At 43.2% G+C, this 26,653-nt stretch overlaps 1 protein-coding gene across 4 annotated transcripts in view; it reads left to right on the top strand.

The window, feature by feature from the left end:
- MAP4K5 (mitogen-activated protein kinase kinase kinase kinase 5) overlaps nucleotides 1-26,653 on the top strand; it is a 71,372-nt gene that overhangs the window by 7,416 nt on the left and 37,303 nt on the right. For 3 of the 4 annotated variants that reach the window (XM_075150708.1, XM_075150707.1, XM_075150706.1), the window contains exon 3: nucleotides 14,478-14,535. The exons of the other annotated variant lie outside the window; for it this stretch is intronic. In XM_075150708.1, the coding sequence (XP_075006809.1) occupies nucleotides 14,478-14,535 (58 nt within the window). The remainder of the gene's footprint in view (nucleotides 1-14,477; nucleotides 14,536-26,653) is intronic. 4 annotated transcript variants of the gene reach the window in all.

The following is a 26,653-nucleotide window of genomic DNA, read 5'->3' as shown; positions in this document are numbered from 1 at the left end:
CAGGTTAACTCAGTCTGTCTAATTATAACGAAGGGGTCTCTATATTATGTACCACCACATTTTTCTCCAAACTGTGGTTTGCTAGACTGGAGAGCATATTTACACAGGCAGCACCATACAGCGTTTACTTGTCGTGCATCTCCCACCCCCTTTCCCTTTTCTCGTTTAGGGAATCTGTTCAAGAGTGGCTTGTCTGAAAAATTGGAGTCCCTTCTGTTTATCAAAATAGCAAAGTGGCTCCACTGAGAGTGAAACACTTTTTAACTCCGTGCCCACCTAACCAGCTCTGCGAAATCAGTATCTTCATCTGTTGGATAATATTTAGCCTGTTGGCATAATTTTGAGACCCAGACCCACCTGCTCATGTGTTCCCTTGCTGCTGGCCTGCAGGAAATGTCTCCATCACATGAAGGTCTGAGCTGTTGGGAGCTCCTCGCGTACAGAGGCTGGATAAATTGCTGTTCCTTCCTGGATTGTTTGGGGGAAAATTTCAGCGTTTGGTACAGCGAGGTTTCCATTCTGCTTTTCAGCTTTCTAAATTCCTTCACCCAGCGTTAGAGTACGTCATTTTATCCAGCACGGTGGATAGTGTCTGCGAGGACCTTCTCAGCTGCTCAAAGAGCCGAAGCTTACTTTCCCCCGTGGCAGATGGAAAACGCCATGCCAAGAAGCTGTAGCTTGACTGTGTTTCTGGAGCTCTCACACTTTTGGTGAAAATAGTGCACAGGAGGGTGAGCAAAGGAATTGCTTCCTGGCGTCGCCTTCAGTCGGGACTGGAGGTCAAGGGCAAATCTGTTTTGTGGGTGCTGTTTCCATCCTGCCCCTGTCAAATCCCAAGGAAAGGGATTCAAGTGGGGACTTGCTTACATGGAAACATTAGGAAGGTGGGGGGCCATTAGGGAAAGGGCTAACATCTTCTCTCTGAGTCAGTGACCACTAACAGAGCTGTCGGACACAGGACGGCATGTTCCTCTCTGCTGTGTCAAGAGGTTAGTCGAATTATGGGACTAGTGCATTTAGCATCACAGATCTCGTGAAGTTGCTCACTTTTGAGACTGTGGGACACTAAGACATGGCTTGAGCAGACACCGGTCAGTAGACCAAGAGCAGGGACTAAAAAATCTGAAATTTATTGCAACAGACGGAGAATAAGAAGTGCCAAGGCTTTTGTTCCAAAGCCTTAGCCTCTCCCAGTACTTTTCCCTAGTCTGTTATCCTGTGTGTTGCTATGTGTGTTTCTGCTGACTTCTCTGCTCCTGAAGATAGTAAAAAGATCAAGCAAGATGCAGTCAGGAATATCCCTCAGAGCTTTGAGCTGACCCGCGGTGCTGGAGGCCAGAACGGCTGCAATTACTGAACTGATCCGTCAAAACGGCATCTTTAATGCCACGTTTGATATTTTGGCATGCTGGAATTACTCTTCTCCCAAGTCTATTTTTGTGTCTTCCGTGTGACTATAGTGTATAGAAGGTTCATGTTTTCATAGAGATGAGGAAGATTTGGCTGGACATTTCCAGAAAGCTGAATGAAACATATTTTCAGGTTAGTGTGAACAGCTGGATTTGTAGCCTGTTGAAATGTGAATTTTGAGACATTCCAGAAAGGCAGGTGCTGTTTATCTTCAGAGAGTGAAGAGGTCATTGCAGGGGGGCTCTGTTGGCTTATTGGTAAGAAATCGTTCTTGAGCTTTCTTTGTGTAGCTCTTTCCTGCGCAGCGTTAAAGGCATCATTTCTTCTTACATTTAATGTGATGGTCCACCCCAGGAAGCTGCATTCTTGTTCTGTTCTCAGCTGTGTGTGTGGCTGTTTGCTGATCATAGCTACTTGCTGATCATTGCTATTGAAGCAATATAGAATTGTGTTGCATTTGCCTTAACTCGTTGTTTAATGTACAGACATGCAAGATAATAGTTGAATTATAATCATTAGACTCCCAAAGATGTTTTGGAAATTTTGTCATTAATCTTAAGGGAAGATAAATGGTAAAGTCTCTTGCACAGGCACGGAAATGTAAACATGGTAGGTAGAATAAAGGTGCGGCCATACCATCTTTTGTAGATGTACTTTGTCATGATAAAACTTAAAGAATTAAAATTTGACAGGAAGCAATGCCTGATGAGTGTTCATTGCTCTCCAGCGATTAACAGGATTGGGTATTTGTGTTGTATTTGCGAGGGGTTTGAAAACAGCAGCAGCTGAAATTTTTCTTTTGCTGCACTTGGTCTACGGTGGATGAGTATTTGATGTGTCACTTGCAGGTATTCACAGTTGTATTGTCTGTCAGAGGGGGGCTGAGATCCCTTTTCATTTAAAACTGTTTTTGTGAAAGAAGCGTTGCCATTTTAAATGTCCCCTGCCTTAAGAGGACGGTTTCCATTGCAGGGGAGAGGATAAGGATACGATACGTGGGGGGAGGCAACTGAACTAGGCTCAGCTACGTGGGCATTGCTTTGTAGCGTTAGCAGCTTGCGAGGGGTGAGGGTTTCTGAGGCTGGACGGGATGTATCTGCATAGTCAAAATACCTTCACCAGGTATTTAGGAGGAGTCTGGGTCAGTAATTGGACAGGATAAGCAGTTTCTGATAATGCTGTTTCGTTTTGTGTCAGGCGTGTCGGCATTTAAATTTAAAGCACTGTTTGAGTTCCAGTCCAGGTTTATTGTGAAGAGGCATGACTAACGTTTTGATTAACATAGTGCCTTTAAAACTTTGCCAAACAGTTCTGTCTAGAGAGTCTGTTTTTAAATTTGGCTCACAATATCAAACCAGGGACAAAGGGAGTTACGAGGATGGGTAGGGAGATCTTGAGAACGTTTTATGATCTGCCGTTGCTTCAGCAGTCACAACCGACCGCCTGTTTAGGTATGCGAACGTAAGTTTTGCCTTTTCTCACTCTGTGGGTGTTGAGGTTTGTCGAAATTCTGCAGTGGGATGTCTTGAGTACGGACCGACTGTGCTGACTTGAGCAGCAAAGCTGCTGTAGGGGTGGAATTTGAAAGGAGGAGGAGGACAGGCAGGCAAAGAGGAACAAGGCAAGATGGAAGATGTTCTTTAGTATATTAAAATTGAAAAGAAAAAACTTACTTCTTTAGAATTCCAGTTAAATCATTAGGCCTAATTTACTGTAATATTATAATTTCTGTAGCATGCATATTATTCGAGCAGCATGTTTTTGGTCCGTGTTTTAAAGTAAGTTGAACCAGTGAAGTGAGGAAGTCACTGGCCAAGTGCTTGAAACCAGGCTACTGAAGTGAAACCGGTGTTTGACATCTGTAGATTAACCTGTAGAAAAAAATTTCTTTCTTTTCAAGTTATATCATTTAAATGAGTGGATCAGTCAAAACTGAGAAAACAATAAAAAAAAAAAAAGAAAAACCAAAAAACTTTCTTTTCTCGCCTCCATTCTGGCTAAAAGTAAGGTGTGAGAGGGTAAGATGGCTGTAAAATCGTGAAAGATATCATCTGTAATGAAATGGCAGCGTATTTCCTCTCTTTACTTAATCAGCATAAGTGCAAAACATACTTTATACTTAACCTTTCTCATGTATCTAGCACATCTAAAAGTTCTAATTTTCCTCATTAAAAAACTTACTAAAATGTAATTTGTCTTCATTTCAACAGAATTCCAGGCCTGGAATTGTCTACTGAGTTAGAAATATTACTGATCAATATTTCATAATCATAAGAGATAAAATAAAGATTGTAAATAAATGCTGGGTTTCGTTCTAGTAGAATCAGCTAAACAGTGGTACCATCCCAGTAGTCAGAAAGAAGCAGACACGCTGTAGTACGTATACACATGTACACAAATGGAATTGAGAGGAAATTGTTACGTCTTGCCCATCTTCTACCCCAAGAAGGTGACAATTGATATAGTACAGGTGCAAACCAAAGCCTAAATCTTAGGACAGAAGAAGAATCTCGCGGCTTCTATTTTTAACTAATTTTCTTTTAACTTCTTTGATTTACACAGCCGTTTTTTTATTCATTCTTTCTATTCTGGTCACTGTTTTATTTAACAATAACAACCACAAAGAACAAAACACCCAGATCTATTTTCTTCATGAAGACAACTTTATGGTTTGTTCCTTTTAGGTTCGTAACTCTTAGTTCATCTCTGAGGAATTGAAATTTAAGGAGGCAATTACTGAACAGCTTTGTTGAAGTTAGATTTTTCTACTTAAATCTATACTTTTCACCTGCACCTCTCTAGATTCTCTCAAATAAATTACAATAAGGAAAGGGAGTCGATACAGACTTGTACCCTGTGTTTGGAAGGCTTGGTACTGCAGAAGAGCCTGTGTGTGATGTGAAAAGGTGGGGGGGGGGTGCCCAAACACTCTGTAGTTAAAAATGAGCTTGCACACACGGCTTAATTACAGCATGAATTACTGCAATTCTAGGCAAAATAGCTTCAATAAAAGAAACAAAAACCCCAGCAAAATGCATACACTTGGATTTGTTTTTCTGACTAATCTGGAAGTATGTCCAAAAGTGTTCCTGGTGTTTTAGGGAGTTGCGTGCAGATAGTAATGGTATAAGAGTTGCAATCTCTGAATTGCAGTTTCTTCTCCTCTTCAGAATGCCAACGGCAGCTCCTGAGTTCTGCCTTTCTGAAGAGACACATCTTACTGCGTGTTAGCTCACGGTTACAAAGCAAAGCAGTAAAAAGTTTTGTTTTCTTCGGTGTCAAAAAAGTAAAATGATGGTCTTAAAATTCTTTAATGAAACACAAGTGGCTTAATTAAAAAAGAAAAAAAAAAAGGGCAAGCCATTGCCTTTTCCTTCAGAAACTTCTTTTTCCTCCCTGCCTAGAAAGCCAGATTCCTTGTTGAGATGGGAAAGCACGGTCCAGTGCTTTGGACCCCAGCCATGGATTTCCTGCGTGACTATGACATATTGCTTAGTGGTTCTATCCTTGTTATGTACAAATACAAGTTCTTCATAGCTTCCCTGAAATAAAAAAAAGTTGGTGTCTACCATGTGAGTTCCTTAGGCATGAGGTGGGGTTAATAGTGCTGTCTTGACGTGTAGGGATGGTAGGAGGCTGAGTGCTGTGTCTGATCGACTCACGGATTTTTCTTTTCAGTGGAAAGAAGAGACATAGATGGTTTGCTTCAAATATTTTGGTTGACACATTTCTTAGTTCTTTCATCTCTGAGGAATAAATGAATTCCCCTGCAGCTGATAAAATGTCTAGTATTTTAACGTTACTTGAATTTGTACTCCATAATACTGTGGGGTTTTTTTCCGTGTCGTGGTCTATGCATTCAACGTAGGAATAAAATAAAATTATCTTATATTTATTCTTCCTATCTTCTGGTGACTAAACCCTTTTAAAATCCATCTTGGTTTGTAGTTTAATAATATGTTTGAAGGTATCTTTTTTTTTTCCTTTTTTTTTTCTTTTCTTTCCCCTATTTTATACACTGGCCAGTAAAGCTGTTAGACATCTGCTCAATTTTAAGTATACTAGCAGCTTCATGGGCATTCTTTGATTTGTGTGATCTTACATTAAAAAAATGTATATTATTCCTCAGGAAAGTGAGCTATTTCTAGTAGCCTTTCAAAACAATCTAATGCACATAGTTGTAACTTGAAAAGGTACTTTTTTGTTTTGGTTCTTGCCAGCAGTCCACTCCAACTGAGTCAAAATTGGGCTCTTTCTTTTTTTTCTCATGTGGTATTTGTTTGTATCTTTTGTGCCGCATCAGTTGCTAAATAGTACTTTTGTGGTCAGGGTCTGTTTCTAGCTTTAACTTTTCAATTTGGGAAGGATCATGCCAAATATTTTGCAAATGATGACCTGCCAAGAAAATTTCATAGGAGAATAACCAACCTCTACTTGGAAGCATATAGCTGACTTCTTTTGTTATATTTTTTTCCTAAATAAATGTTGTGAAGATATGCACTAATCTTTGCTTTGTTATTATTGTTATCCTTATTGCCGTAGGTCTTTGTCCTTCAGTAGTTATGGCTAGGAATGAGAATTAAATGATTTAGTGGCCGCTGAGATCTATAGCAGAACTGTAAAGCCACTTTGCTAGTTTTCTGTGCTGGAATAAAAGGAGTTGGCCTAACATCATTAATGAGCTTTTAATCCCTTATTGCTTGAGTTAATTGGCCTTGAGTAAGAAAGTGTCTGAAGTCTGTGAGTGAAAGGTAGGTTCCCCTCCTCCCAGTTTTATCTGCAAGAGATACACTTATCTAAATTTCACCAACTGCCAGTAAAAGTAAATACATTTAAGCCTTATTTGCATTATAGCTGTGCTTAGGAGTGCCAGTCGCAGATGTTGCTGCATTGGGTTTCAGGTTTTAACGTGGAATTTATTTAAACCCTGGTACTTTTGTGTATTCTGGGTTCTGCTCCTTCAATAAGGAAAACTGCAAGTGCTGTAAATGTGGAAATAGGGAGTGACAGCTGTGAAGTTTGCCTCCTGCTTTGTACTGATGCGTGTTCCTCGTCTGAAGGACAAGGAGAAGCAGTGCCCATCTGGAGAGCACCCACAAAATCAATATTTGTTTTTGTACAATATTCAGCTCTGATATCCAGAGCGATGGCTCTCTTCGTAGTGCCACTGCAGTATAAACTAGCTGACACAGGAAATTCAGAAATACGTACAAAAAGTAAAATTAGCGCGTGAATCTTTATTTTTGGTTTATCCCGAAAAGTAGTAACAGTGATGGTTGTAAGAGACGGTTCTCTTTTGGTGTATTGAATCTATAAAGTCTCTGTTAGGGAAATGGTTTCTGAAAGCCTCTGTGCCCTTCGCTATAAAGGAGCCTGGTACTGCTCTCCATCTCAGAAATCCAGCGGGAAGGTTGCGGAGTGAACAGTTGCCTCGGGGTGTTTCTATCTCCCAAAAGAGCAACAGCCCTGAAAATTAGAAATTGCTGTTAGGTATCTTTTTCCAGCAGCGAAGACTAGCTGGACATCTGCGACAGGGTGAGCTGCCCTGGCACACCGTGGGTGATGAACGGAGCGTTGTGAGGACTGGAGATGGGAAAGGCAGTTGTTTCTGGTACAAATCTCAGCCCATTCAGTAAGATTTGCATTAATATTTGACAGAGTCGTCCCCCCCTTTTTTTTTTTTAAGCTATTCTATTTTCTTCCTTCTTCTGCATTTTTAATCCATCCATAGACCTTCCCGCATGAAGGAGAAAAATGTGTTCAGCATCTGTTACAGAGATGCTCCCAGCACTGAGCAGGGGGGCCTTTATTTAGTCCAGTACTTTGTTTAGGTTTTCTCACGATGGGGCTGTGGGGAATTTTGGGTAGGTTTTGCTTATTTTGTTTTATATAAAAGAAAAGAAAAAGACCCACAAAACTCTGCAGTAATTGCACCTGTGTGGGTTTGGTACATGCATCCATCAGAAGGTAAGATACAGGGGAACGCAGGAAAAAATACGTGGGTCGTATACGATTTCTGCGAGTCTCCTGAGGATGCTTGTGGGGTGTGCTGCCTGGTACTGGGACAGGAACCAGCACGCTCTCTACTCAGTCTGAAACTGGAAAGCAATAGTGGGAGCTACTATTTTTGGCTGGAGCCCAGGCAGAGGAGCTCTGCAGCTGCTCTGTGGCCTGTGCAGGCAATTCTCCCGCTTGTGCACCATCCTGACACCAAGGTCTGCATCTGCTCTGAGCAAATGGCAGCCTTATACTCTGCAGCGTGCTGCTCGGGTGAGCATTTCAGGAGATCGTGTTCAGCAGCGAGCTGTCAGAACTGGCCTCTCTGCTTGGGTTAACCTTTACCTGTAAATTTTCAAGGATTGTTTTTCTCAGAGCTTTCAGAGAGTTTGATTTCTTTTACAAAAGTGCTTTCCTAATGTTGTACAGGACTACAAAAGGTTGCGGTGTCCTTGTGAAGGATAGCAATTCTAGGCTCACACAGTGAGGATTAATTCTTGTTGCTTTTAGGCTGGGTTTTCTGAGAAGCTTTCCCGTTATGTCTTGACTTTTAATGAATCCCCAGCTCTACAGTCTGGGTGTTAAACTCAGCTGGTAGAGATAGTGTATCAGAAGTACAAGCTTCTCCTTTCCATTCATTAAGAGTAAGTCCAGCATTGCTGTTCTTTGCTTTAGCTGCCTGATTTCCAGCTCTATTTGCAGAGCATTTTTTAAAATTGACAGACTGATTTATGTAAATCATAAGAGTAAGCAAAATTGTATAATTAATTATGATAAACACTAGGAACACTTATTTGAACTTCTGCATTAGGACACAATTCAAAGTCTGTTACAGACCAACAGGTTGCCATCCACCAAGATCCAATTCTTCTCTAACACATCCATTGCTGCTTATTTGAGGGATAAAGGGTAAACTAGCAGATCAGAAACCTAATCCAGTCTGGCAGTTCCTGTCAGATTTCTTAATATTGCATCTTGGGTACTGATTTTGATGGATGTTTGCTTGTGTGTTCACAAAAAAACCCCAAGCAAATGATGAAACCCCCAAAAGTAATTGTTGTGTTAGAGTTACCGAGGCCCCCTGAGGACTTGCTGTCCTTCATGGCAGGTCTCTCTGTTGAGGCTGCAGCGTAGCGCGGGACCTCAGGATCCTGGAGTTGCTCTTGAGGGCTTCTCCTTGTGTGCTGGGAACAGCAGTGAGGAATCAGGGGTCTCATCTTGAGAAATAAGTCCTTCTTTTGCAGAAATGTCTCATCTCTACGTGTGACCGGTTTGAGCGTAGGATAAAAAAGTTGAAATGGGGTTACATACAAGAATGTGGCATGTTCATGGGAGCGTTTCTGTTGTGTGGGAGAGGGATACTACATCGAGTAGCGAAACCCAAATCCTCATGTAGAAAAGCTCACGGCTGAAGTGCTGCTGAAAGGTCTGGTGGTTGTGCCAAGCTGTGGCAGTTGCTCGCTGAAGTTTTACTCCACAGATGGGCTGGTTGTGGTGGCATCTTCAAGATCCCATCTTCTCTTTCGAGGTCTCTGTGCTCCTACCTTCTGGTAGATATACACAGTAGTCTTGGTTTGTTCAGGTATCCTGTTCCCCTGACACCCATAATGTTTTGGATTCTCTTTTTTAATCACAACTAAAATACTTACTGTGCTTCCTGCATGTAAGAAAGGAATCTGTTTTCATGGATTTAGAGCAGCCCAGGTGAGAAACATTTCTTTGGGTCACCTTAGTTGGCTGAGAGCTCTAGGTAATGGTAGATGTGAATTCAGAGATGTAGGTAGGTGAATTCAGGGGTCTGTTTGATGATGTGAGATGTTGAAAGAACGATGCAGCATAATGGGAATTCCAAAACCACATCGAGCAGGTGAAGTGTTATAAAATGTAAGAGGTTAGAAACTAGAAAGCAGATGAGAAACTTCTATTTCAGTTGTGGGAGAGGAGGTTAGGGTTCCTTCTGAAGGTATATACAGTAACTGAGGAGAAGCAGGCAGCACTTGAGACAGCAAAACGTCATGGTCACTGATGAGTGAAGCTTGGCAAGGAATGAATAAGATGGGGATGCATGGGAGGGTTGCCACAGGAGCTGCAATTATGATTAGATTAAATGAAGACACGGTCGAACAAATGGCTCTTCCGGTGAATTGGGCTGTTGATCCAAGGCTGGAGATCAGACAACTACATTGGGGTGAGGAGGGGATTTCACCATGGAAATTGAATATACTAATTTGGAGGCTGTGAGAGTGATATGGCTGTCTTAATCTTCCCCTTCTCTTCCTCGGCGTTGAAGGAGAAAGTGGCTGGACAAGGAGTCTGAGCACATAAACTTGCATTCAGATGTCCAAGTGAAATGATTCTCCAATTTTTGTCCATCTCACACCACTTAGTACTGTGGACCCCCTGGGGTGGAATTGTCTGGCTTGCACTCTTAAAAATAAATAAAACCAAATTGCAGAGTGTGTAACTGGTTCTGAAACCAGTTTTCTGTGTTATTTCTGGTCACTAGCTGCAGAAAGTGTCCCACCCAAAATGTTTTTTTCTCATGTGCATTGCTTGCGTGTGTGTTGGGAAGCATTGTACACAGGGATTGCCATGGGTGTCACGTTGGGTTCCACTGTCCCACGACAGCTTTTTGATGCAGTTCTGAGAAGAAAGTTAAGTCTCAGTGGAAAAACCTGATGCTTTTTTGTGTGTAATATCATAAAACTCTCCCAACTCCTCAAAACCCCAGTCCCACTAATAGTGCACCTCTCATTTTTGAGCGTGGCGTTGGGACACGCCACTGACCTTGTGCCTAGATTGGAAGAACGTGTGTTGCTCCTGGATTGACAGCCTAACGCAGGCTCTGCCTGCAGCTAGTCCTTATTGCAGAAGGCACCGTGCAGATCCCGATTCAGTTGCTGGGAGAGTGCATCAGGAAAGTGTCACCATTTGCTTGGTCAGCTCTTAACCACTTTCTGAAGCATCTGCTGTTTGATAGATTTAAAGGAACCTTTAATCTGCTCTGGTACAGCTGTGTGTATGCTCGAAGGAATCCGGGTTGTGTTGGCTTGAGCTGACATAATGCTGGGGAAAAAAAGTGTAATGATTATTGTGCTGACACATTAAACTAGTGACATGTAATCTCCTAAGTCGCTACAACTATGCAATGGGATACTCAGAAAAAGAGGATTACTTGTGTTTTGTTTTATTTTGAACACAGACTCTGTGTGATGTTCTGTAGTATTAGTATTTAGCTGCTAAAATATTCTGGAAGAGCTGTGCTCAGTGGGATGCTGTCACTCATCCTATAGCAGGCTATAGGACAGCTGAAGAAGAGGTGACCAAAAGACTACTGCCTAGCTCTTCTTTCTCAGTAAATATACTCTGTATATGACATTGAGCAAAATAAATTTGACTGTGTGGCCCACCTCATTCAAATGTACCCTTGTTCTGGTCCCATTCTTGTGTAGGTCAAATTTTCTGTTAGAGCTTTGCAATCCTTCTGCCAAGATCCCGTAGTTTTAATTTTAATTCCGAGTAATGTGGAACATGATTTTCAGTTTTGAGTCTCATTAAATAAAATTAAGATCAACACTAACAGATAGCAAAAGCTCTGTCTTCCTCTCGGGGAAAGTCTTACAGCAAGTCCCCTGATCTGTCGGGGAAGTTGGGCTCCACTTCTGTCATGTGGGAACTGGACCGTGTTGCTGATGGGGATGTGGGCTCCAGCGCAGGAGGGAGCTGTGCAAACGCTGAGTTTTGTCTTTTAGCCTTCAGTGCCCAGATGAGTTCTTAGGAGACTTCCTTACATATTGACGGAATCAAGGCCAGCAGAATTAAAGACTCTAAGAAATCTAACAGGTGTTTTCTTTCATTAGATTTAAATATTAGAAATACTAGAATTCAGAAAGATCATCAAAGTTCATGATATAGATGTCATCTTTATGTGATAAATGCATATAAATGATAACTTGCTGTGTCAATAATAGCTCATAGATACTTGAACAGCAGCTATACTTGTTAATTGGCAGGTCTGGATTACTTGGCGTGCAGGGAAAAACAGCTCCCCTGGCGTCTGGTTGGTTTCAGCTAATTTTGAATTAAAACCTGAAATACTGAGGAAATTTCAACGGACAAGAAGGAGGCAGATATTTTGCTATTAGGTTTTAAAAATGTAAGTAAGAGGACTAGGAGAACTACAAATTCTTAGCTTCACTTCAATTCCCCCTGCTCCAGTGAAGAAGTATATCAATAAGACAAATTGATAGATCATTAACTAATGCTTTACATCAGAGAAATTATGGAGAACTTATATTTTTGTCAAATATCATTTGTAGTAAAATTTCATGTTTGATTCACAAAGCCAGCAATGTTGATGTCATGCATTCCTGTCTGTGACTTCCTTGATACTACGCAATTGTTTTTAGAAAAAGTAAAACGATGCAAACTGTAGTCACCCATAGGAAATGAGTTGAGAATTTCTTTAAGTAATATGTCTCAAAATTATTTGAGGAATCCTTACTTGACAGTTTTCATATCTAGCTATGTACCATGGAGAGCCAGTTTTGAGCCCTCGCCGCCTTAAATTTTTAATGATGTGCAAGTTAACAGTAATTCATTATTGATCAAGTTTTCAGCTGACAGAAAGGTGTGGAAGAGAAAAGTTTAAAAAACAAGAGCGACAGCAGAGAGAGATGTGTACACCCGTGTAAAGCTGGTGCAATCCAAGATGAAGGAACAAAAGCCATCAGTCGCATTTGCGGGCAGGTGACAATCTCTTGGGAAGCAGTTTGGGTAATTTGCTGCATGCTTGCAATACGACTGGCTAGACTGAAGACCTAATACAGTTCCTGTAGCCGTGAGCATCCAAACAAAGGTATTGAGGATCAGGGAATACTCAGCATTTTTGCCTTTGGTGCTGGCACGATAGGAGTTAAGCAGCATGTGTGGTCCTGGTGTCATCAACTCGAGAATGTGTTCGCTTCGAAGATTAAACTGTAATCGGAAAACCGGTCTTAGGGCGAGTGGCTCAGATGACTTGATGTGTTTAGTTCATAAATACCAACCTGGTGGAGAGCTTTCCATTCCAGCAGACAAAGTTCGATGGTTGAAACCCGAAATAGTCCATGTCCAGGCTAGAGATTATGTGCAAAAACTTAATGGTAATATTGGATAGCAGCAGTCACAGTTTGGTAAGCTGTATGGCCTGTCGTGTGTGAGAGCTGAGAGCCAGTAATTGCAGCGATCTCCAGCCTGAACCTTCGAGTCCCTGCCAAGTGGTCTGTGTACCAAAGACCTTTGGCAGACTACATCCATTCCTTCAGGCTTCAGCATAACAGTAGCAGTGGCAGTTACTGCTTTTATGGAAAAGGAATATCTGTAAGGAGTATGATCTTTTTTGTACTTCAGAAATGAAGGTGATCTTCTGGAAACTGTGCAATCTCCTTTATCTGAACAGCTTAGCTGCTTGTAGATAGAAGCATGGATGGTGGAGGTGCCCTGGCTTCACCAAGAAAGAGTGCTTGGTCTCTTATGGGAACATCTGTGTTTCATGACGGTATTTTTAGGTGTAACAGTACCAGAGAGGTCCTAATCCTTTGTCCATGCTTGGATGCATGCTCCTTCTGGATGTTGAAGGATACCAGTGATTTTGCTGTGGTCTAAAAACACCTCTGGTAGGAAGGTAAGAAGTGGTAAATGTTTCCTCTGTGGTTAGCAGATAACTATCTCTCTGTCGTCAGTGATTTAGTCTGTTGGCTTCAGATGTTTGGTTCTGTTGTACAGTTGTTCAGGTTCTTTTTGACTTCAGTTGAGTCGTATTTATGTCCTTGGCATTTTGACCCCCATCTCTTGGCTAAGCACTACAGGACTTTGAAAGAGCAGTTATTGTTGGTTGTTTTTTTTTTTCCCTGGGTGGAAAGCCTTTCCCAATTTGGAAGCTTGACCAAGTGTTGAGAAAACTGAGGGGTTCATCTTTCAAGTTCTTGCTTTACCTGTTGTTAAATTAAGACTACTTCTTGTCCATATGCAAGAGAAGAGTGTTTTGTTTGGTAGTGGCTTCCTTCAGTTCAGTCCACAGGGGCAAATTTGCTTTGCGTCCTCATCTTAAGTAACTGCCCAAATCGATTTCACTTAACCCAGTTTTCCCTCAATTTTCTATAATCTACCTCTTAGCCAGATTTCATATGTTCAGAAGACTCTGCCTGTTTGTTAGGGTAAGAATGAAACGGTTGGGTTTAGACTCCTGTAACTTTTGGATGATCAGAAAAAGGGGAATGCCACAGTGCCTAATTGGATCAAGCTGTGTGTCAAAAATAATACAGTTTAGCTCTGGTGATGGTGCCAGAGCGATTTAGAGCTCATTTTACTAGAGTTAAAAGTGTTAATGATGAAATCCCCTCTTAAGGCTTTCTATATCTGAGGTTCCTGTAACATTTTCCTCCAGCACTGAATTCTCAGTGTGAAGTTTACAGCATACCCGGAGAGGACACTTTTGTAAAGGCTTATTTGGACCTCCCTACCCCTTCTTCTTCTCGAGGGTCGTGGAGAACACTCACCTCCGTCAGGGTCTGCTGGAAGGAGTTTGTTTTCAGGGTTAAATTGTTCGCAGGGAGCTGTGACCCATCCGTGCTGCGTCTGCTCCTCCCTGCCCCTCCACCTTTCAGTTCCACTTTCAGAGCGCGGTGAGGTTTAGCACTGTGAGATGGGTGGTTGAGCACCATGTTCCATGCTCTGACAGTCCGTGTAGCAGCTTTTGTACCACCTCAGAGAGCACGGATGGCAGAAACTTCTCAGTTTCAACAACCCTTAAAAATGGTGTTTGAAAGGCATGAACTCTCATTTGCTGGCAGATAGATGGGGTTTTTTTAAAGTCTCGAAAGAAACTGCCAGTAACAATTCACAACTCCAACTAGGTTGATGCTGCGCTAATACCAAAACCAGATAATCCTCACCCAGGTTGCACTCAGCTAATTGCCTTGTGCCATATTTGTAACACGTGACATCATAGCGTATCTTTTCACAGTTTGCAAGACTGTGTGAGATGCCTTTGCAGTGTAATTAAATATGTCTTAACTCTCTCATTTCAGGCTAGAAATCTTCATACAGGAGAACTGGCTGCTGTAAAAATAATCAAGTTAGAGCCTGGTAAGTTTTACATTCTTTTCTGTATTTTTGAATTGCATTTTCATTTTTTCCTTATGTTTATTTTGACATGGCTGTGAAGCTCCAGACAAAAGAAGTGTTGGGTTTTTTTGTAGTTTCAGCGGTTAGATGGCAGGAAGCACTGCAGTACGTACCATTACTTTTGGTCATGTCCTGCTCACTATTTCCTTGTTTGTTCTTATCTGCCTTATCGATCGTTGCGTAGAAAGATGTTGCAATGTGTTGTTAGTATAAAGAGAAGATTAAGTATAGATGGTAAATTGTGAGCTCTGAGACAGTAGGGAGCTGGTAGGCTGTGTGAGTTGAAAGGGGGAAGGGACCAGGCAGTGATGCTAATGCCCACCAGAGGTGCACTGGGAAAAAACAGAGCCCTGTGCTTTTTAATGTGTCATCTTTTTTCTAACCTGTGCTAAGGGAGGAGGATGGCTCATACTATCATTTCCCCATGCATTTTCTGCCACTCCTAAAAGTAGGGGACGCAGGAGAAGCTCACTTGCTGCCTAAGAGATTTGCTGAGCTGAAGCCTAATCCAAGTCCTGCATAGAGAGTTGAAATCAGAAACTGCGTCCTGAGTGGAAATGAGGAGAGGAGCTTTTATCTCCTCAGTCATAACTCAGCCCCACCTGAGGATCTTGTATTTGTTCGAAGAAGTAATCTCTCATTACTTGGTCACTGGCGTACCTTTCAAATCCCTCCTTAGCGTAGTCCTCTTCTGTACCTCTTTGCCACGTTAGTCTCCGTGGTTGTGGTTTGCCTGAACTCCTGTGCCGTGCATGTTCAGGGTCCTGGCTCTCTGGGACAGGGGATGAGGGAGGCTCCTCCTGTGAATGTGTGCTCGTCCAGTGCTTGTGGAGTAACATGTAGCTTATGAAGCAATTAAGGGACTCTGAAAATTAGTGTACAGTCACAGAGCTACGAAGTAGTAGTATTTATGGAGACATGATGAGATAGCTTCCATGTCTGGAGTGCTGCATGGAATGATGCAGGGAGTCTTTTAGGCAGGAAAAATGGAGGAGAATCTGGAAAGACACAGGACGTAAGAGGGGCTGACAGAACTGAGTGTTTTTTAGTCTGGAGGTAAGAAGGCTGATGAGGGATCTCACCGCCATCCTCCACGATGGACTGGAAGAGGAGCTGGAGCCAGACTCTCGTCAGGAGTGACCAGGGAAGGGGTGAGAGCCAGCTGGCGCAGGCTGCACCAAGGGAGAGTCCAGCTGGATGTGGGGAAGATTCTTTGCTAGGAGAGTTTGTGCTCTGGGGCAGAGCACAGGGAGGTGGTGGGATCTCTGTCCTTGAAGATTTTCTGAAGTTGACTGGGCAAGGCCCTGAGCAACACGACCTGACTCTGCGGTTAGCCCTGCTTGGAGCAGAAGGCTGGACCAGACACCTCTGGAGGTCCCTGCCAACCTGTCTCCTATGATTTGAGGTTTTGACGATCAGCACTGAAATGTCTCCGATCCCTGAACACCAGCATCTGTTTGTGACTGGACGGGTCAAAAGACTGTCATTTTGATGAGGAGCTCACCGTGTCAGTGTATTGCTAGCAAGTGAGGTGCATGTGCTGTCTTCCTCTTTCTTGCTTAAGAAAATACCTTGTCTCATTTGCTTGTCATTGCTTGGTTCTGTTCAGTCACTTGGGTCGAGAGGCATCATGGGTTCTTAAACACGAAGGGTTTGCTAATGTCTGTAGGTCCTTGACAAGCAGAAAGGCTGCCCTCTCTTCTCCTGGTCTCTCCAAACGTGCATCCCTCAGGAACTGAGCCCTGAGAGATGTCTCAGTTGTTGTATTTTGTAGTTCCTCCAGCTTTATATTAAATCCGTATTTATATTAAATCTGAAAAGTATTTGAAAAATACTTTTTCAGAACTACGATGCTTACCCAAGACATCTGACCAGCTTGAGCACCTGTACCTCTCCTATTGAGGACTCTCACCAGTGGTATATAATAATCGGAGAGTCAGTCTTAGAAACCAAATGTGTTTAAATCTTTCTTTTAGCCATATGAATAAAGTTTCAGAGGAGACTGTTTTTAAATAGTAAATATGTTCATTTTTCATGAAAGTTTAGTATTGTCCAGCTGACTTCTAGGCCAGCTAAATTTTTCCAACGTGTCTGTTAGCCTTGAATAATAATTTTCAAACTTCTGACAGGAGGATCAACACTTAATGTGTGTGCCTCACCCCATATTTCTTGGTTGTGAAATTCCAGATCAGAACTTTGAGGGAAGAGTGATAATGTCTTTACAGTTGGGATTTTTTATCTTCCAAATATTCCTTAATGTTTGTTAAAAGATAACAATCTTGCATGGAATCTCTCTTTTTTTTTTTTTTTTTTTTGCTATTTCAGTCACTTTGAAATGGTCAGGCAACTATGCATGAATTTGGGTTAACTCACCAAAGTAGTTTTTACCAAAATAAAAATGGGGTGCGGGGGAAAAGGGCTGGGAACATTTGTAAAACGGAGTGCTTTGGTGGCTTCACCCCTTGTTTTCTTCCTCTCGAGCTAGATTATCAGGGAGACTGAAGTGCCGGTTATAAAGTGGGAGAGGAAGGCAGCAGGAGTCCCCATCTATCGCGTCGTTAGAGATTCTAGGGGAAGAGGAGTTCAGATCCATCTTTGTCTTATTTACAATGAAGACCGGCAGTTGCGTCTCCCTCCTCATGGGATGTTGGTTGACCTGTAAGGCATTCCGAGGTGGTTTTAAGGATTTCAGCTGAAACTTTTCATATACTTTTTTGCTTTTAGTATAAATTAAACGTGAATTGATTTATACAACACGTGAGAGTGAGTCTGTTGCCGGGTCTTCAGGGTCATGGCTAGTCTCTTTTGTAAAGTGATCACAGAAAAATTAATTTGGGGGTTCTCACATCCAAGAAAAGTATGTTACCCTCTGGACTGCTTGATGTAAGATTTCTTATGAGCCTAGCTGTTCATTTCCAAGTTATTTTTTTATTATTCTTTTTTAACAGTTAAAAGTTCCTGCAGTCTGAACATTCTTTTCAGTTGGAAAAATTGGAAAAAATCTGGTCAATAAATGAAAATAAAAGCTCAGCTTGATTCTTTAGCTTTTCTTTTCCTTCTTTCTTGAAGTTTCCACTGAAGTGTACCAGCGCAGGTAAACAAGCAAAGAGCAGCCAAGCCGTGCTGGTGGTGCCACTGATTCCGTTGCAGCTCTCATCTTCTAGAGTCAGCAAGGTCTTCTGCAAATCCAGCTTCATGCACACAACACAGTTCAGATGTCAGTGGCTGCGGCTCAGTCCCTATTACATAAATGTCCTGAATTTCTGAACCTGCCTATTCACACCAGAATTAATGATCGTATGACCTAGGGAGTGGTGGTCGTGGGCAAGACCTCAGGCATGGCCTTAACGCCCACCAGCGTGACCTCTACAAGCCATTTTGACTCCTTCAGCGGTCCTTTCAATCCCCAGCTGTTTGATCTCGTTAGGTGGTAACCTCTTTGGAGCAGAACTGCCTATTGCCCTGTGATGATTTGATGCGGTGCACAGCGTGGGTTTTCCTCTTGTTTGGGGATTGCTTTTATGAGCTGAAAGGCAGTACGCAGCAATGGCAGGATAGTTCTCTTGGCCCTGCATGCTTCATCCCATCCCCATGCTACTGCGTCCCTTGTACCGGGGTGCGCATTTAGGTGAAAGCAGATGAAGGGACGGAGCTGGCAGCGGGTTTGGAGGCAGCGGGTGCAGCAAACGGATTGCAGGCTCTGAGCAACAAGGAAATGTGGTTTTCTCTGCAAGATCTGTGAAACTCCTCATTGTATTAAGTTGTGTTTGCATAGGTGCAAAAAGCAACTGTACAAACTTATGTGAGAGAAAAATACATGAAAAACTATTAAATACAAAGATCCCATCTATGACTGAGAGGTTTTTCTGAGCCATAAATCTCTGGAGGTGGGGAGGGTGTTTGGGGGAAGCATCCCTCTGTGGTCTGTTTTTAAATGTTTCCTTGGCATCCTCTATTGGAGACAGGATGCAGGACTGAAGGGCCCTGTACCTTGACTCAGGGTAATTTTTAATTCTGCAATCCACTTCACTGTGAAGCCAAAGAGGTGTTTTTGAAGGCTGAAGGTAGAAGAAGCGTGGGGAGGCTCAGGGGAGAAGCTAAAACCACTGCCTTTGGGTGACTGTGACTACTAACCTTTCCTTAGCAAACCAGGGCTGTTTTTATGTACGTGGATTGCAGCGATAAGACTAATTAGGCGATGTTAAATGCAGTGGAAACCACAGCGGGGATCCCTCAGCCCCTGCTCGGCAGCATGTGAAACGCTGTGGCCAGTGTTTGGGGCAGTGGTGCTGAGGAGAGGGAACCGCTGCTGGGTTTATCTCCCAGCAGGTCTACGGTGGGGCAGAGCAATGCTTTAATGACGGAAAAAGGACAGTATTAACCTATTGCTAGTGTAGTAAGAGGCTTCCTCGAGTGTTCATGTCGCTGCACCTGATCCAAATGAAGTAGGTGTGTTTTTATTGTGAATTTGAAGAACTTTGAAAGCTGAACTGAAGCAGAGGCCGGATCCTCTGCTGTTAGAGCTGAGGGGAGAGCAGGAACCGTCGGAGGCCGAGCAACCCCTACCTTTGCTTGGTGCTGCCTAACCGCTACAGTGAAAAGTGCAAGGCTCTGGCACAAAGTCACCACTATTGAGAACCCTGTTTTAATTAGCACTGGTGGCCATGTCTTACATGTTTTATTATGTTGTTGGTCTGACTTGCCACAGGGAAGTGATTTCTTCTAGGGTTTTTTTGTTTGTTTTTTTAATACATCTTCTTTTAAACGTGGCCAGCCTGATCTCCATCCATCGCATGTACACCCACAGCCTCTTGGCAGAGATCTTGTTGCGGGTTTGTTTTGTTTTTAAGGAAGGTTCACAGGATTTGTTTACTTATTTATTTCTTTTTAGTTCTCTGGGATGTCTGCTGCCTCTGCAGGGTGGCTGGACTGTGCAGCAGCTCACTGTCTTTGCAGGAAGGCATGACTGTTTAAAATCTTCCAGATTTTAAAAAAAAAAAAAAAAGTAAATCAGCTGCTCCCTGCTTCAATTTTAAGGGTTTTGAATAGCTGTGTAGGATTGTACTTGCCGAGCACCATCAATTCCTGGACCAGGCCAGTGTCAGAAGCTGTCGCAGCTAGCTGTGGTGGTCCCCCGGGGAGTGCAGCCTCTCCGAGCACCAGCACGAGCTTCTGTCAGACCGTAGGGCACAACTAGAAAAAGATTGGTAATGAATGCCGTAAGTTAGTCATGAGAGAAAAAGGCTTGTGAGTTATATACAGCATCTTCTGGAGAGGAGGAGGAGGTGGCTCATAGATAGGAATTAATTAGCAGATGGAAAAATAAGAGCTCCAAACTCAACACTTGATTAATACAGAGACAGGGGAATTGGGAACAGAAGACAAAAGACTCTGAAGCAAAGAGTGCCCCAGAGGAGGTGAGGAATGCGTTGAATTAAAGCTGCAAGAAGCTGCACACAATAAGATGGCAGTATTTTGGGAGACCTAGCAAAAGTGCTGAAATGGCGGGCGGGGATGAATTGTGGTTTGTTCATGTTACTCCCTCATATTCTGCAGGTAGTGAGTGAGTCGGTAGGCAAAGAGACTCCAACTTGCAGCCGAGACCCCAACATCAATACGTATTTTATTTCATCTGCTATTACCTTCCTTTGTCTGTTCTCCAGACAAAGGAAATAAACTCTGTACTTAGAAGGTTGCTGTCATTAATCTATTTGAATTTTTGGGCAGTACGCTAGATCTGCTACCACAGTTACTTAAGCTGTGCTGCTAAAATCAAAATAGACAGTGTTTTTCACTTTTTTTTGGCATAGACTTTGGAGAGCATTAGGCAAAAGTATTATGGCACGCTAATGACATTTCCCAGCATTCACTGAGTACAAATGCTTCAAATAATTTGGGAGCCAATTCTATTTCGGAAACTAATCCAACTGTACTCAGCAGCATAGAAGCCAAAACCATCTGAAACACTAAAGCCACTTCCTTCTATGGGTTTAGCAGATGAATCGAGAGGGGAGTCAATACAAAGAGGTAACTATTTGCTAGTGTAGTTTTCTGCCACTGAACTTTCTCCTTGGGAAAATGTAATACACAAAATATTTTAAAATTTACTAATGTCTATTGTAAATACTGCTGTAATGATAAACAGTGCCCTCAGAGACCTTTGACACTCTGAGGGCTGGCAGTAATCTGTTGTGCTCTCTATCTTTTGCAAGGTTACGGAGGAATCTCATTGCTGGTTTTCGTTTGGTCCAATGTTTGTGCTTTCCTTGTGAGATCCCTGTGAAGGCCAGAAGTAGCCAGTTACTGTTTCAGGTTGGTAGGTAGAACTGTTCAAGGGATTTTGTACAAGGGAAAATAGTCATCCAAAGATGTGTGGTACTGTGCTCAGTACATTCAAATCCAGGTCTGGTTCGTTACGTTTGGTTTGTATCTCATAGTTCAGATGGGGAGGTTCATATTCCGCATAGGAACACAGCTGTGGGGCTGAGTCAGGCTGCGATGGGGGTTTGTCCTCTCCGGACCACAACTGCAGCACAGCGGAGCTGCGCTGTCAGTCCAGGGCGTGTTAGGGACTGGAGAAGGGTGCTGCAGCGATGCAGCCTTATTCTTTGTGTAACAAATTCCTTAGAGATGCTTTGAGCTATGGAGAAGAACAAGCCTGAGCCATATTTAAACTAAGCCTGCAGGGGTTGAACCGTTGTTGGCAGCGCCTGGGGTTGAAGAAACATGAAAACAACTTCTCAGTGCCGCTTACACCTTCACTGCCTTGGGTTGTGTCAGCTGGTCAGGCTTGGGATCGTGTCCTTTGTGCGTGGCGGTTTAAATAGACACAGGTTTTATGCGCTGAACGGCAGCTGGTCAGACGCTGCTGGAAGCCCTTGCTCCTGATTCCTGTGCTCCTTTGCTGGCTGTCACCTCCCGTGGCATCGCGCTGGCGTCACCGTAGCCTGGGGGACACCAACACCGTTTTGTTGGGAGAGTTGGGTGTGCAGCTCGTTACCACCGCTGCATCTGTCTAGGAATTAACCCAGGGCTGAACGCCTGAGCTTCCAAGTGTGCCCTTAAAGCCTGGACATTGCCTTGTGCCGTGCCGTGTCCCGAGCGGTACTGCCGCAGGCTTGCACAGCTGCTCGGCCTGCCTGTGGAGCGTGCACAGAGCAAAACAGAGACAGCGTGGTCTTCTAATGTAGAGTGCACAGCATTTTAATTAACTTAACTTCTTGAAACCTGGTCTAATTTTACTTTGCATGCTTCTAGTGCATTTATAATCTGCTATTCTTCTTTCAGAAATGTATGTATCCAGAGTGGGTGAGCTCGTGTTTCCATGTAGCGTTTCACTTACAACACAGAGCTTCTTGGATGAAGAAGGCCAGCAGAAGGGGTTGTGGTGGAGGAAGGAGGTATTACGAGTAGGAAAGAAGCTGAAAGATCACACATTTTAGTTGGAAGATAATGCAGAGCGCGGCAGTTGAGGTGAAGGCAGGTTGCGAAGGGGTGAATTGGGAGGACACATCATTTGACAAAGTACGTGAAGAAAAATAGCAATAGTGAGATGGCAGTGGTGAGAAGGGAGAGTAAAGATGGGATCATGAAAGGCTGAAATGTACAACAGTAAGTAGATAAGGCAAGGAGAGAAGAAATGAGATGAAAGTGTTAAGGAATAGGAATATAGTTTATATGTTGAGATGGCTGCTCAGAAATAGGATCCAAGCAGGGCAGAAGAGAACGTACATGGGGAAGTTGTTTCTGGTGTTAGACCAGTCACTCCAAACACTTGTGTGCTACTTACTGCAGAGCTCGTGCTGCTGTGGCAGCGCATTGCCATCAGCAATATTTTGTATCAATCGAGAGATAATCAGTACCATCAGTGGTTAGCAGTTGGCAGCTAGATGCCTGGCAATAAAATTTGCTGGTGGAAACATCATTGTTTCCAAATAGCTGTTTCCTGCTTGGAATCAAATTTCTGAGCTTCAAGTTTGGGGAATTTAAATTCTTTCTGTCAGACTGCAGGTTTCCTTGAATCCTGAGAAAAGAGGTATGGATAAAACAGCTCGGATGCTTGAGTGCAGTTTAAATTATTCCCCTTCTTAAAGATGTGAAACTTTAAAAGGATTGTTCTCTGTTTTCAAAATGGTTGGTAAAGAGCAATGCAGGTCTGCAGGGTGGTGAAGAAAGCAGGAGTTTTGTATGTGTCAGAGCTACGGTTTGGGATGCTACAGGCCTTGCATCCTCTCCACCTCCCCCAAAATATTTTGGGGCTGTTGTTCAGTTGTCTTGCGTGTCAAGCTATCTAAATGGGGATTGGAAAATGTCTCGGGAGTTAAACTTGATGAGGATAGAGGGGAAAGACTGGCAGCAAAACTCCAATCTAAGCAAAAACCTGTGTTTTGGGAAAGCCATCCCTTTCATCAGCAGAGACTGAACCCTCACGAGGTTCAGGAAAGTGGTTTGGAGTGAGTGGCTGAGAACTGGGGAGCATGGGGATGTCTGGAAGTCAACGCAGAGGAGCTGATGACCTGTGGCTATTGCTTGGCAGTGGAGTTTGTATAATGGGGTGAAAGGTTTCTGCGAAGTTGTCACTCCTGTGGGGCTTTCTCTCCTTGTTCAGGAACTCAGGTTGTTGAAATAAAAAACTTTTTAGGAATGGTCCCAGCAGAGGCAATAGTTGCTTCTGCTAACTCAGAAGGCGGGCATCTCTTGGGCGACTTGTATGAATACAGTGAGAGCGTTTGGGCTCATCAGCGATGGTGTGACCCTGCTCTTCATCCTTCAGCGTCCCATACAGGAGTGTCCACCCAGTCCTGTTGCTAAACGGCATCTCGCTTCTAAATAACAAATGTTAATTATAGTGTTAAAAATCCCAGGTCTGCAAAGTGTCTACAGTCAAGCTCCCCAGAGAGGCCTGGCGGGTAGGCTTTGGAGTGTGGGTCACACCTCCTGCCAGGCAGCCTGACGTGTCCGCCTGGCGTGTTGGGGCCCGCGAGGACTGCATGCTGAGGGCACTAGCTCGGGGCAGGAGTGCTGGCAGGCTGGCTGGCACCTTGAAGATCTGGCCTCTTAATAAGTGCTTCTGTCCCACCCTTTGGTGACACCATGAATGTCTCCGAAGGCCGTCAGTTCCCTCCTCCCAGCTGCGTGCGAGCCCTGGACGCTGCATGCCCGTCCCTCCCTCTGTTCCCGCACAGCATCAGCCCTGTGATGCAGCACTGAAGTAATGCAGAATGAACTGATTTAAAACAGGAACTATGAATTTCTCCCCTGAGGAGCCTTTTGGACAATAAAGTGATTCACAGCTGACCCAGGAGGAGTTGTGAAAAGTGGCCCTGGGTCTTTTTGCAGGACGGGACCACTCAAAGCAGTCAGTGGAGCACATGAAAATATGACCAGGAGTGAACTTGCTTAAAAACCATCAAGCTCAGGCATGCTCAGAAGACCTAATAGCGCTGTGTGATAGGCACTAGAGCCATCAGAGCCTTCCCATGCCGCAGAGTGGGGTATGTGGATCCAGCATACGCATGCTCTCCATCTAGGACAACTTGGCAGGACATCTATACATGCCCGTTCCGCGTAGATGAGGAGTAGTGTCTGCAAGTAGAAGAATTCACTAGTGTTAACGAGCTGTCAGTTTTCTCGATGATCTCCCATTTAAATACGGATTTATTTTGCGTTTACCAGGCCTTACCTTGCTTAGCTTCTGCAATCTGATCCGATCGCATCACACGATGATATGGCTGCAATTTTCAGCAGTCTCCTCCCTGCCAGCTGTGCTGGAGAACAAGCAGCTGGTTGTGCCAAGCAGAGCAGCCTCGACCACGGGCTGTGATCGGAGGAGAATATTCCATTGTAATGCTCTATTGTGTCCTGTGTGTCTCGCTGCAGAGGTAAAATTACATAATAGTAGCAAGCTGCAGTGACTCACCACGCTGCTCGTGTGATTTACAGCAGCTCCCTAAACGACGTTTTTGCTCAGCATGCCACATAACCCATAATTGCAAACATGTGAGTAGACAAAAAGTACATTTTTCCAATTCCGTGTTATTTAGCATCAAGCAATCTCTGATGACTAAAACAGATGAAAATCTCTTTGTATGGATATATCGTCACCTTTGATCTAGTTCTTTTTGTCTTGCTGTCTCCCTCTCAATGAAGTATTTTCTGCAAATTCTTTGTCTTACTGTCTTCTTTTTTTTCATGCTATCCAAGGATATTTAGTTTTTGCCCTATTCCAGTGTCTCTTGCCAAGATTAATACTCCAGCTGCCTGGAAACTCTGAATTCCTTTGTTTTGAATTCATTCTTGTCGTCTTTGAACGACTATACAGCTTCTCTCCTATCTCTGTGTCTGATCTTTCAGAATCATTTTCTACATATTTTAGCCCAGCTTTTCTCATGGATACTTCTCCTCTTCTTCCCATCTGTTTGCTACTTTTCTGTCAGCTCCCTGTCTATATTCAGCTTGCACCTCCCTTTCCTCTTCCAAATCTTTTTTTTTTTCTTTTTTCTGTAGGTAACCCCATTTTTTGCATAGATTCTCCATTTATTAACTGCAAATCAAGAGATCGTCTTTTCTGTCTTCCTCTAGTACAGGCAGGATCAGCCTAAGTCACTCCTGATGGGTACTTGTTGAGCGTTTTCTCCATGTTTTTCCCTGGTGGGAAATTTCACAGCTTCCCATGCCTTCGAGTTCAGTGCTGTGATGTTACTGCGATCAGAAAAGCTTTTCATGTGTACAGGGAATGTAGGTTAAGGCAATTTAAGCCCATTGCTAATTGTCCTATCATAAAACTGGAGAACGGATTATCCCTTCTCCCCCCTTCCCTGATATCTTTTATGTGCATGAAGGTTGTTATCTTTACTCCTGTCAGTCTTTTTCTAGCCCAAATCACCGTATTTCCTTCCATTTTTCCCCATTAGTCACGGTTCCTAGAACTGACGTTCCTGTTGCTCCACACTAGGCAGCCCAGCCGATGTGCTATCGACAGGCAATTCCGGCGGCTGCCTGCAAGTTTTTGCTGTTACAGGAAAGCTTCTTGATCATGATTTTCACATGTGACGGTATCTAGCTGTTCTGAAATGCTGCTTCTGACAAGTCAAAGATTGCTTGATTTGAAGATGGCAGTTCAAGAAGAGAGCATGGATATTTGGCATTCGATACTCTGAACTCATGGACAGCTAGTAGCGTTAGAGACAGACAGTACCTTCTTTGGTGTGGGGTGGGAGGCTTTTGCCTTCAAACTTGCTTAGATTTGACTTTCTTGAAAAACTTCCGTAGTTTTAAAGTGCTCCAGTTAGTTATCAGTGAGCATTCAACAATTTCCCTTAGGAAGTTTGTCAGAGAAATGGGAGGAATTAATCCGTCTGATTCGAACTCAAAAATCTTTTGTTCATAGTAATCATTTACGGGCAGGGTGCATGAATTCAAGCAAAGTTGTAGCTGAAAGGTAGCCCATAAAGCAAGCACAGTGTGAAATCTGTGCTAAATTTATGGAAATCGTGTTGCCTTTTCTTTTTTTCATTATTAAAAAAAAAAATTACTTACGTTTAAAAAAAGACTCTTGACATTTGAAACTCTGCTACTAATGTTTTCCTGCCCCGGTGAAGTGTTTCTCCGTACAATTCAATTTCAAGAAGCCCTTGAGGATTTACTGAAATCAGTCAGGGCTGTATTTCATACAAGTGTGTTCCCTTCTACCCTTGTATTTCATAGTTATTTTCTTAAGTCTGGTAATCATTGAGACATAAAGGCTGTGATCATTTGGAAATCGTTATACCAAATTGGCACTTCTTTTGCTATATCTGTAAACATCTATTACGTACCGGTGTATGTATGGAGAGCGGGGGTTTCCAAAGGGATTGTAAATGCCGTGGGGCTGTACATCGCTACTGCTGCTGTGGGTCCTGCGGGTGCCAGTGACACCGTTGCTCAGGGAAGTTGCTTCAAAGCACAGCAAATAAAACCATCTATTTTTAAAGGGCTATTAAAAATATTAGCTATGCTGTTACTTGTTAAATAAACACGTGGAGAATCCAAAGAGAGTTTACAGCAGTGCTTGAGACCTCTTGGACTTGTCAAAATGGTA

This window comes from Calonectris borealis, chromosome 5, assembly GCF_964195595.1.
Source record: "Calonectris borealis chromosome 5, bCalBor7.hap1.2, whole genome shotgun sequence".
Taxonomy (NCBI): Eukaryota; Metazoa; Chordata; class Aves; order Procellariiformes; family Procellariidae; genus Calonectris; species Calonectris borealis.
The sequence above is the reverse complement of the archived record's forward strand: the minus strand, read 5'-3'. Positions and strand labels throughout refer to the sequence as shown.